At 42.4% G+C, this 12,083-nt stretch overlaps 1 protein-coding gene across 2 annotated transcripts in view; it reads right to left on the reverse strand.

Annotated features, from left to right (window-relative positions):
- Positions 1–10,902: 10,902 nt before the first annotated feature.
- Positions 10,903–12,083, reverse strand: part of LOC140842628 (caffeoylshikimate esterase-like) — an 86,964-nt gene continuing 85,783 nt past the window's right edge. For both annotated transcript variants that reach the window (XM_073210654.1, XM_073210655.1), the window contains exons 5-8: positions 11,916–12,046; positions 11,533–11,670; positions 11,360–11,458; positions 10,903–11,217 (exon numbers count right to left, since the gene is read on the reverse strand). In XM_073210654.1, the coding sequence (XP_073066755.1) occupies positions 10,930–11,217; positions 11,360–11,458; positions 11,533–11,670; positions 11,916–12,046 (656 nt within the window). In that variant the 3' untranslated portion in view covers positions 10,903–10,929. The remainder of the gene's footprint in view (positions 11,218–11,359; positions 11,459–11,532; positions 11,671–11,915; positions 12,047–12,083) is intronic.

The raw sequence follows: 12,083 nt of genomic DNA on the forward strand, positions 1-12,083 counted from the left end.
GTGTCCCAAAACTGATGAAGAGATAGAGATGATGACACGTATTCCATATGCGTCTGCCATTGGTAGTATCATGTATGGTATGATATCGACACGTCCTGATGTTGCTTATGCTCTGAGTGTTACAAGCAGATATCAAGCGAACCCTGGCCCAATGCATTGGAAGGTCGTGAAAGATATTCTTAAGTACTTGAGAAGGACTAAGAATTTGTTCATGGTCTATGGGGGTGGAGAATTGAAATTAGAAGGCTACACGGATTCTAGCTTCCAATGTGACGTAGATTATTCGAAATCGACCTCTGGCTTGGTATTCATGCTATATGGTGCGGCTGTCTCTTGGAAAAGTTCCAAGCAAGACACCGTTGCGGATTCCACCATTGAAGCTGAATACATTGTTGCATCTGATGCAGCCAAAGAGGTAGTTTGGATGAGGAATTTTGTCCAAGTGTTGGGCGTTATTCCTAATGGAGTTGATCCAGTCCCGTCGTACTGCGACAACACTGGTGCCATTGTGCAAGCAAAGGAACCAAGGTCTCATCAGCGATCCAAACATGTACTGAGGAAGTTCCACATCATACGGGAGATTGTGGGAAGAGGAGACATATCATTCGAAAGAGTCCCCTCTCCAGAAATGTTGCTGATCCACTTACATAGCCCTTGCCAGGACCATTGTTTGAGAAGCATCGCGAAGCAATGGGATTAAAGTTTATGGGTAGTTGGCTCTAGGGCAAGTGGGAGATTGTTAGAGTAGATGCCCTGCAAGCCAACTGTTGGTGTAGTGACCCGTTCCAGAATCACCTACTAATTGAAAACTAAGCATGCAATTAACTTAATAATTACTAATCAGAGATAATAGCGGAAAAGTCAACAAAATAATGGTTATACCACCCAATCGAAGTCTAGAACAACTCAAAATAAGGTAAAGAATATCTGGTACAACCATATCGAATCAAATGATACCGAAACTAAACCAACCGGCTACTCAACGTCCTCCTCCTGCTCCTCCGGAACCATCCAACCTGAGACCTGCCCCGAGGGAATGGGGTGTCCAAGATAAACAAAACCGAGGACGTGAGCGATAAGAACGCCCAGTACAAAAGTATGAGTATACAGACCTATATGAAATGCACATGCTATGATCATGATACCGGGGTAGTCAAGAAACAGGAATCACAAAAGGATCTCAACAATGCTCAGTCTAGAGGCGCCAAGTGGATAGTGCCGCGCGGTCCAACCTCTGGGTCACTGCATCCACTACAAGACAGACGTGGACCTAAAATGTCCCGGACCACCGAAGCCCTCCCGACCCGTCGGCCACTGTGTACTCTCGGTGTCCATGCGTCCACAAGACAGGGCTGAGCGGCCCCAAGATATAGCTTATCTCGAAAGAGATACAGCTCAACAGCAAAGGCTATCTCGAAGGAGATACGGCTCAACATGAAATGCAACGTGCAGTAATAAACGTGACATAATAGCATGCATCATATGACATATATCAATGCACCACATAATCATGCAACACATATATGAATGTATACTCAACCAGGATATCTCGGATAGTACTTTCGTACCTCTATCACAGCAATCCTAATCCACTGGAACAACCAGACAACAGGTCTAATCCAAGCCTATTCATCAAGTGAAAACCATCACTAAACTTATCTACCAGACTTAACTAGATAATCCTGAGATAAATACTGATAAAATTCCAAACCTTCGTCCGTCGCTAGCCCGCTGATGCCGCTAGCTCCCAACTAGAGCACAGCTCTGCTACAAGACCAGCAGCTCCCCGCTAGTGCCCAAATCTCGGAACAAGACTAGAACCTGTCAGAAACGACTGAAATGCTATGGAACTCTCTGAATTGGCGAGTCAAAATGAGGAAATCCGACCACTATTTATAGGCCATGTTCGGATCCTCCGAACACCACTTCGGAACGTCCGAACGCTACGTGTCCACTGGCTCTTGACAGCTCATGATCGGATCCTCCGATCATACACTTCGGACCGTCCGAACATGCACGTGTCCAGCTGCTCTTGACACCTCATGATCGGATCCACCGAACCTACACTTCGGAACGTCCGAACTCCCACGTGTCGATCAACTCTTGACACCTAATGATCGGATCCTCCGATCTCACTTCGGACCTTCCGAACTCTTCGGTGCTTCCGAACCATCTTCGGACCTTCCGATCATGATTAATCACCATTAATCCGTTAATTACCCAATTCGGCATTCGGGCTACTACATTCTCCCCCCCTTAAAAGATTTCGTCCTCGAAATCAGGCTTAGAGAATGAACAAAACGAAATAACAACATCGCTATTATATCTCAATTGTTGTTGAATACAACTGATATCTCGATTACAATTGAAAAACACAAACATATACAAAGCAAAACTCAAAAGAGCTCTGGATGTTCTGAACGCATACGACTCTCTAACTCCCAAGTGGCTTCTTCAGTGCCTCTGCGCTGCCACTGTACTAAGACAAGAGGAATGATCTTATTCCGCAACACCTTGTCTTTGCGATCGAGAATCTGAACTGGTCGCTCCACGTAAGACAAATCTGATTCAAGTTGAACTTCAGAGGGATGCAAGATGTGAGACTCATCTGCTACGTATCGTCTCAACAAAGATACGTGGAACACATCATGAATACCGGACAAATACGGAGGTAATGCTAACCTGTAAGCTAAATCTCCCACACATTCTAGAATCTCAAAAGGACCAATGAATCTCGGAGATAGCTTACCCTTGAGACCAAATCTCAAAATCCTGCGAAAAGGCGAAACTCGGAGAAACACTTTCTCACCTGGCTGAAAATAAAGAGGTCGCCGCTTGGTGTTCGCATAACTAGCCTGTCGATCCTGGGCAATCTTAATCCTCTTCTTGATTACTGCAACTTTATCAATAGCCTGCTGGACTAACTCCGGTCCCTCAACATGTCGTTCACCAACTTCGTCCCAGAATAAAGGAGTACGACAACGTCGCCCATACAACGCCTCAAATGGTGCCATACCAATACTACGATGGTAGCTGTTGTTGTACGCGAACTCAATCAAAGGCAAATGATCCTGCCAAGCGGGTCCGAAATCCATAACACAGGCTCGCAACATATCCTCAAGCGTACGGATAGTCCTCTCTGACTGACCGTCAGTCTCCGGATGATAAGCAGTACTCAGACTCAGTGTAGTACCCAAAACTGACTGGAAACTACCCCAAAACCGTGAGGTAAAACGAGGATCTCTGTCACTGACAATACTGACAGGCACTCCATGCAAACGTACAATCTCCTGAATGTACAATCGAGCCATACGATCGAAAGTGAAATCCCGGTTATAAGACAGAAAATGAGCAGACTTGGTGAGTCGATCCACCACTACCCAAATAGCGTCACTATTCCTCGACGATAATGGCAAGTGAGTAATGAAATCCATCGCGATATGCTCCCACTTCCATTCAGGAATAGGTAGATTCAACAATAATCCTCCAGGTCGACGGTGCTCTGCCTTAACCTGTTGACAAACAAGACACTTGGAAACAAACTGATAAACACTGCGCTTCATCCCTTTCCACCAAAATCGTGTCCTCAAGTCTTTATACATCTTATTACTTCCTGGATGAATACTCAACTTACTTCGATGAGCATGAGATAAGATCTCCTCCCTCAAATTATCATCTTCTGGTACTACAACTCGATTAGACAAACACAGAAGACCATTAGACTGATAATGGAAACTGCTATCTCCACCCGCTAACCGAGCTAATCTCTGAGTCTTGAGATCAGACATCTGAGCATCTCGAATCCGAGCGAACAAGGCTGGCTCAGATAAAATGGTAGCAACACGAATGCTCTCCATACCTTTCCGATGTTTGAAATTAAATCCCAACGAACAACAATCCTGAATAGTACTAATCATAGCACTGGTCTGAAGTGCAGAAACTCTCACTTTGCGACTAAGAGCATCAGCTGTGAGATTTGCAGATCCTGGATGGTACTTGATCTCGCAGTCATAATCTTTCAGCAAATCCATCCAACGACGTTGCCTCATGTTCAACTCAGCCTGAGTGAACAGATATTTCAGACTCTTATGATCAGTAAAGATTTCAAACTTAACCCCGTACAAGTAATGACGCCAAATCTTCAGCGCGAACACAATAGCTGCCAACTCTAGATCATGAGTAGGATACTTCTCCTCGTGAGATTTCAGCTGTCTGGAAGCATAAGCAATCACATGACCGTTTTGCGTCAACACACACCCTAAGCCTTGAGAAGAGGCATCGGTGTAAACACTGAAACCATCAGATCCTGACGGTAACGCCAAAACAGGTGCAGAAGTCAGAAGTCGACGAAGCTCTCTGAAACTATCTTCGCACTCAGATGACCACTCAAATGGAACATCCTTCCGAGTAAGTTGCGTCAAAGGTCTAGCTACCTGGGAGAAATTCACGATGAAGCGACGATAATACCCTGCTAGACCTAGAAAACTACGGATCTCAGCCACCGTCGTAGGTCGTGACCAATTTAGCACTGCCTCAATCTTGCTGGGATCCACAGAAATTCCTTCCTTGGAAATCACATGACCAAGGAATACTACACGATCAATCCAGAACTCGCACTTACTCAGCTTAGCATACAATTGCTTCTCGCGAAGAATCTGCAACACAATCCTCAAGTGCTGGACATGCTCTTCCACACTATGAGAATAGATCAAGATATCGTCAATGAAAACCACCACAAACTGATCCAGAAAATCTCGGAAGACTCGGTTCATCAGATTCATGAACACCGCTGGCGCATTCGTCAATCCGAATGGCATAACTAGAAACTCGTAATGCCCATAACGAGTACGAAATGCAGTCTTGGAAATATCATCATCTCTGACTCTCATCTGATGATAACCTGATCGCAAGTCGATCTTGGAGTAAACAGAAGTACCCTGAAGCTGATCGAACAAGTCATCAATACGGGGTAATGGGTACTTGTTTTTGATCGTCACCCGATTCAGCTGGCGATAATCAATGCACAACCGCATCGATCCATCCTTCTTCTTGACAAACAAGACTGGAGCTCCCCAAGGCGAAACACTCGGGCGAATATAACCTTTATCAAGAAGATCCTGCAATTGCTGCTTCAGCTCTCTCATCTCTGACGGAGCCAGACGATAGGGGGCACGAGAAATCGGTGCAGTCCCTGGCATTAATTCAATGCCAAACTCCACCTCTCTAACCGGAGGAAAACCAGGAATCTCTTCTGGAAATACATCAGGAAATTCACAAACCACTGGAATATCCTCTATACCAACACTACCTGTGGACGTATCAATTGTATAGATGAGGTAGCCTTCCCCGCCCGCCTCTAAAGCACGACAGGCTTTCAGAGCAGATACTACTGGCATCGGAGGTCGCGCTCCCTCACCATAGAAAAACCAACTAGAGCTCTCAGTCGTACGAAACTGAACAAGCTTCTGGTAACAATCCACAGTAGCTCGGTAGGTAGTCAAAATGTCTATACCCAAAATACAATCAAAATCTTCCATCTCCAGAATCATAAGATTCGCAGTCAACTCGTTACCCTCAAAATCTAAAGGACAACCCATCACTAGACGCTTGGCTAAAACCGAATGACCCATCGGGGTAGAAACAGAAAGAATGACATCTAGAGAAACATGCGGTAACTTATGACGTTTAACGAATCGTGCAGAAATGAATGAATGAATGAGATGCTCCGGTATCTATAAGAACAAAAGCAGGAATACCGCATAAACAAAAAGTACCTGCTATGACTCTCTCGGTCTCGTCTGCAGCCTGATCCTGGTTCAACGCAAAAACTTGACCTTGGGCACGAGGTCGAAGATTCGAACTACCCACTGCCTGACCCTGCCTCCTCTGCTGAACAGTCGCCTGAGATCCAGAACCAGATCCTGCTCCACCTCGCAACTGAGGACAATTCTTCTTAATATGCCCCATCTCTCCGCACTGATAACAAGCTCCTGCGGCTACTCGGCATTGCTCCGATGGATGGTTCTTCCCACAATGCGCACAAGACTCCTTCTTCTTACCAAAGCGGAAAACACCGCTAGATCGAGATCTAGATCCAGAAGAAGACGAACCAGATTTCTTGAACGACTGAGATCGAGGCCTCAAAGTACTCGGAGGTCTAGAAGAAAGAATAGCCCTACCACGCTGGAGACTGATCTCTGCTTGACGACACCGGTTCACCAACCCATCGTACGAAGTAGGATTATCACAGACAGTGACTCGATCAAAGATCTCCTGATTAAGGCCCTGGAGGAAATGATCATACTTGGCCTCAGAACTGCCACTGATATGAGGAGCGAAGGGTAATAACTCAAAGAATTTCTGCTGATACTCATCAACAGACATACTCCCCTGCTTCAGGTTCAAGAGCTCAATCGTCTTGGCCTGGCGAAGGGCTGGAGGAAAGTACAGCTGCATGAACGCTGCACGGAAATCGGCCCAAGTCGCTCTACCCTGAGACTGAACTATCGGCGCAGAAGTCGATCGCCACCACCTGCGAGCACGGCCCTCAAGAAGAAAACTAAGGGTCTCCATCTTCTGCTCATCGGTGCACTGGAATGCGCGGAAACAACTCTCCATGCGCTCTAACCAATCCTCCGCATCATCGGGAGTCTCACCGCCAACTAAAGGCTTAGGCCCCATCTGCATGAAACGATGCATATCGAAACGCCTAGGACCATCCCGACGATGACGATGCTCATGGTGACGCCTAAGATCATCCTGGTCACCCCATCGACCTACACTCCCCTGACTACTCCCGTCATCAAAATGGTCAGCCATCGCTACAAGATAGAATAGGGAAAAATGGTCAACGGAAATCCCAAAACAAAATCTATATCCCAAAATCATACGCATGCTCTGATACCATAAATGTAGTGACCCGTTCCAGAATCACCTACTAATTGAAAACTAAGCATGCAATTAACTTAATAATTACTAATCAGAGATAATAGCGGAAAAGTCAACAAAATAATGGTTATACCACCCAATCGAAGTCTAGAACAACTCAAAATAAGGTAAAGAATATCTGGTACAACCATATCGAATCAAATGATACCGAAACTAAACCAACCGGCTACTCAACGTCCTCCTCCTGCTCCTCCGGAACCATCCAACCTGAGACCTGCCCCGAGGGAATGGGGTGTCCAAGATAAACAAAACCGAGGACGTGAGCGATAAGAACGCCCAGTACAAAAGTATGAGTATACAGACCTATATGAAATGCACATGCTATGATCATGATACCGGGGTAGTCAAGAAACAGGAATCACAAAAGGATCTCAACAATGCTCAGTCTAGAGGCGCCAAGTGGATAGTGCCGCGCGGTCCAACCTCTGGGTCACTGCATCCACTACAAGACAGACGTGGACCTAAAATGTCCCGGACCACCGAAGCCCTCCCGACCCGTCGGCCACTGTGTACTCTCGGTGTCCATGCGTCCACAAGACAGGGCTGAGCGGCCCCAAGATATAGCTTATCTCGAAAGAGATACAGCTCAACAGCAAAGGCTATCTCGAAGGAGATACGGCTCAACATGAAATGCAACGTGCAGTAATAAACGTGACATAATAGCATGCATCATATGACATATATCAATGCACCACATAATCATGCAACACATATATGAATGTATACTCAACCAGGATATCTCGGATAGTACTTTCGTACCTCTATCACAGCAATCCTAATCCACTGGAACAACCAGACAACAGGTCTAATCCAAGCCTATTCATCAAGTGAAAACCATCACTAAACTTATCTACCAGACTTAACTAGATAATCCTGAGATAAATACTGATAAAATTCCAAACCTTCGTCCGTCGCTAGCCCGCTGATGCCGCTAGCTCCCAACTAGAGCACAGCTCTGCTACAAGACCAGCAGCTCCCCGCTAGTGCCCAAATCTCGGAACAAGACTAGAACCTGTCAGAAACGACTGAAATGCTATGGAACTCTCTGAATTGGCGAGTCAAAATGAGGAAATCCGACCACTATTTATAGGCCATGTTCGGATCCTCCGAACACCACTTCGGAACGTCCGAACGCTACGTGTCCACTGGCTCTTGACAGCTCATGATCGGATCCTCCGATCATACACTTCGGACCGTCCGAACATGCACGTGTCCAGCTGCTCTTGACACCTCATGATCGGATCCACCGAACCTACACTTCGGAACGTCCGAACTCCCACGTGTCGATCAACTCTTGACACCTAATGATCGGATCCTCCGATCTCACTTCGGACCTTCCGAACTCTTCGGTGCTTCCGAACCATCTTCGGACCTTCCGATCATGATTAATCACCATTAATCCGTTAATTACCCAATTCGGCATTCGGGCTACTACAGTTGGCTAGGGATTTTATTGACTCAAGTGTAATAAACAATCTTTATTTTAATATAATTTAACTTTTTATGGTCTTTTTATACTTTATCTGTATACCCATGCAAACAGCATAGATAAAGTCCTTGATTATGCTTTAATACAAATGAATCGTAATTCGATGTTGAAACTCATTTGTAAACACTGCATATTCTAAATTCGTTCCTAGTCGATTCAGCCGCCTAAAACATGGATAAAGGTCGCTTGAGCTCGAGACTAGCATCTGTGATGTTGTGTACTGCGTTTCTTGGTAAGGGCATAGAGATGTCCAAACATACAGATGGGTAGTCATATGATGATTATACCGAACAACCCTCCCTCGGACTTTCCAAGTGGTTATCATTCATCGAGAGGATAAGTCCGTGGTTATGATTGTACACCATTAGTCCTTATGACTCGGGACAACACTGAGGCTCTATATGCTAGGGCTGTGCTTTGACTCGTTTACCGGCTCCAGGAGAGTCATCAGGTGACGAGGTTGGGTATAGTTGCGACACATATAGGAGCCAGTGCATTGTAGTCGGGGATTCACCGCTCACCCACGGGTGTGGATATCCTATATGATCTAATGAAATAATAGTGCATGGAATCTCTGGCCAGAGTACGAGATGTACGTTGGAGAAGGAGTTCTCCAAATAGTACACGCGATGCCACTATTATAGTTATCATATAGTTATCGAATTAATATGCAACCCTCGATGAACCAATGGTTGCAGATTCGATCGGGATATATGAGATGAAGGGACCGTACTGTACGCTAATCATAATCGACTGGTTCTTGCAGGCACTATCAGTGATACCTAGGGGATCATGGGGCGATGCTACTAGACGCTCTTACCATGATCCGATGGGTGCAATCAGAAATGAGTTCTGACATTCTTGATCAAGGTGTTGATGAAAAGAATGGGGCTAACTAGGGTAAGCCCGAATAAAGGATTATGTCCTGAATCACAAAGTGTTGTGAACCCACGGCTAGCTGTATCCCTGAACCATTGAGGGTCACACAAGTACTGGATTGTTTGTTCCCGTTGAGAGAATAAATTCAAGAAGTTGAATTTATATTATATAGTAAATTCAAGGAGTTGAATTTATGATAATTAAATTTTGAGAGAATAAATTCAAGGAGTTGAATTTATAAAATTTGAGAATTTAATTTATTAAACTCAAATGTTGGGTTTATTAAATATCAAATTTTGGAGGTGATAAAAATTCAAGGAGTTGAATTTATAATTTAAATAACAAATTCAAATGTTGAATTTATAATGTATTTAATTTATTAATCTCAAAAGTTGAGTTTATTAATTAATAAATTAAATATGGTGGGTAATATGTTTAATGGGCTTGTAGGAGTACAAGTCCAACATAATAAATAATTAAAATTTTAATGGGCTTTAATTAAATTAATTAAACTAGTTGGACTAGCTCAATTAATTAAATCAAGCCCATTAATTTTAATTATGTAATTAAGTTATTATTTTATTATAAATAATACTAAACCTAGCCCACCCCACAACAAGACCTCACGTAAGCCTCCACTCAAGATTAAAAATCGGCCAACCTTTTCAAGAGAGAAATATTTTGGTGCCGTCTCTCAATTGTTTTCTCTCCTACGCAAAAATCTTCCATATTTTCTAGTGCAAATTGGAAGAGGAACATACTATCTAGTCGTGGACTTGATAGAAGGATTTTTTTGAAGAAAGTTCGTAGGGAATCATCAAGAGCCAGATCTGTAATACCGGATCGGTTGGTGTCCAAGTGAATCAAATTCGCAAAGGTATAACTTTTAAACTCCCTATGAATGTTTTGTTAAATCATACGAGCGCCTAAAGCAATATTATTTTGTTTTTCAAAATAAAATAAAAATTTTAAATCTTCCGCTGCGTTTGGGCACGTAGAAAACCAGATCCAACATGAATGACTGGAGCATGAGCAAGCCTCTCTGTATGAACCGCTGAGAGATGAACTTATTGTTTGATAAAGCAAGACTATTGTAGAAATCTATTTTAATACAAATTATTCTGCACTAAAATAGTAAAGTTTTCGAATCAAATACGACATCAATCTCCAACTCATTTCAAAAAAATTTAAACTAAAAAGTATATTCTTAAATTCTTCCTTTTATTTTACCTAAATTATTTCTTATCTTTTGTTTAATATCTATTTATAAATTTAACAATATAATTATAGTTAATGTTATTATCATAATTATATTAACATTTAAATTTATTTATTTAATTATTATATACTAATTAAATTATATATAACACGAATTAATTCGAGTAATTTATTATTAAAATTGATTAATAACTTGACTATTTCTCTGAAATATTTTTTTACTCTTCACCAAAATGCTTTTTTTTGTTTAGCAATCTTTGATAATTTTCTTATTTTCCTTTATAATTCATGGTTATGACTCAGGATTGCATAGAACGCACACTGCCTCAAGATGGATACATAATTTTTTTTCCATAAAAAAATCAAACTAATAATAATAATTGATCTAATTAATTTCAATCGTGTTTGAGCTCGAGTGCGTTACAATCATTAGCAAGTTTCTGCTCCTCCTCATATCGGGCGCTGCTGCGGGCAAAGAACTTGTCGTCCAACCACTTGCCAATGTCGGAGAATACAATGTCGAGATTCTCCGGCAATTCGCCGTAGGACAAAGAATGCCACATGCCGGGATACAACTTGAATGTCTTGTCCGAAGACCGGGCCGATTCGTGCAAGAGCTTGCTCACGGATGGATCCGTCACTTTATCTTCTTCTCCATGTAGAACAATGAATGACATAGAAACCTGTTTCAAAGATATGCAAGAAAAAAAAAAATCAAAGACCCATAACTCTAAGTGTAGAGATTAAATCAAAAATGGTAAATAAACAAATAAATAAATAAGGGTATCGTAATATATTTCAAAATTAAAGAACAAAGGAAGCCACCTCAGCAAGCCTTTTCTCCAAATCCATACTGACTGTGAATAGTTGGTAGCTAGTTTGTAGACGTGGTCGGCCTTTGTACGTGTATGGGTTGGACCTCACCTGTTCGAACATTTAATAATTATTTAAAAATATATATTTTAAAGTAAAATTTAATTGGGTAGTTATAAATTTACCTCTTTTACCACTTGGGGATCCCTGAAGGCAGCATCGACGATGTCTGGAGTTGGGGTGATTTTCCAACTGGGGATTACTCTGGCCAGCGAAGACAATACTTTGACAACCAATGGGCTTGGTCTCATTTCTTCCGCAATCTGCATGCGTCGATCATCAAATTTTAATCGTTCATGAAACGTTTGTTTTTTTAAAGTTCGAGAACTTTGAATTTAAGATCTCGTCTTAAATTTTGAATTCTTGAGATCGAGAAATAGTTTGTTTTTTTAAATATGTCATATTCATAAAAATATTGTATCTCGAATTAAATGACATTTATAACCTTATTTTCTGAAACTAGTAGAACAGATATTTTGTAACGTATGCAATGAAATTGACGACACACCTTACACATTGGGGCAATGAGGACGCCACCATCCCAATACTCAGGCTTCTTCATGTGTAAACGTAGCACCATGGCCCCTCCCATTGATTCTCCCATTAATATTCTCATCTTTTTTCTATTCTCTTTTCTTTCTGCCATAACAATGTTTCACATATTTTATATTAAAAA

This window comes from Primulina eburnea, chromosome 10, assembly GCF_022965805.1.
Source record: "Primulina eburnea isolate SZY01 chromosome 10, ASM2296580v1, whole genome shotgun sequence".
NCBI classification, from domain to species: Eukaryota; Viridiplantae; Streptophyta; class Magnoliopsida; order Lamiales; family Gesneriaceae; genus Primulina; species Primulina eburnea.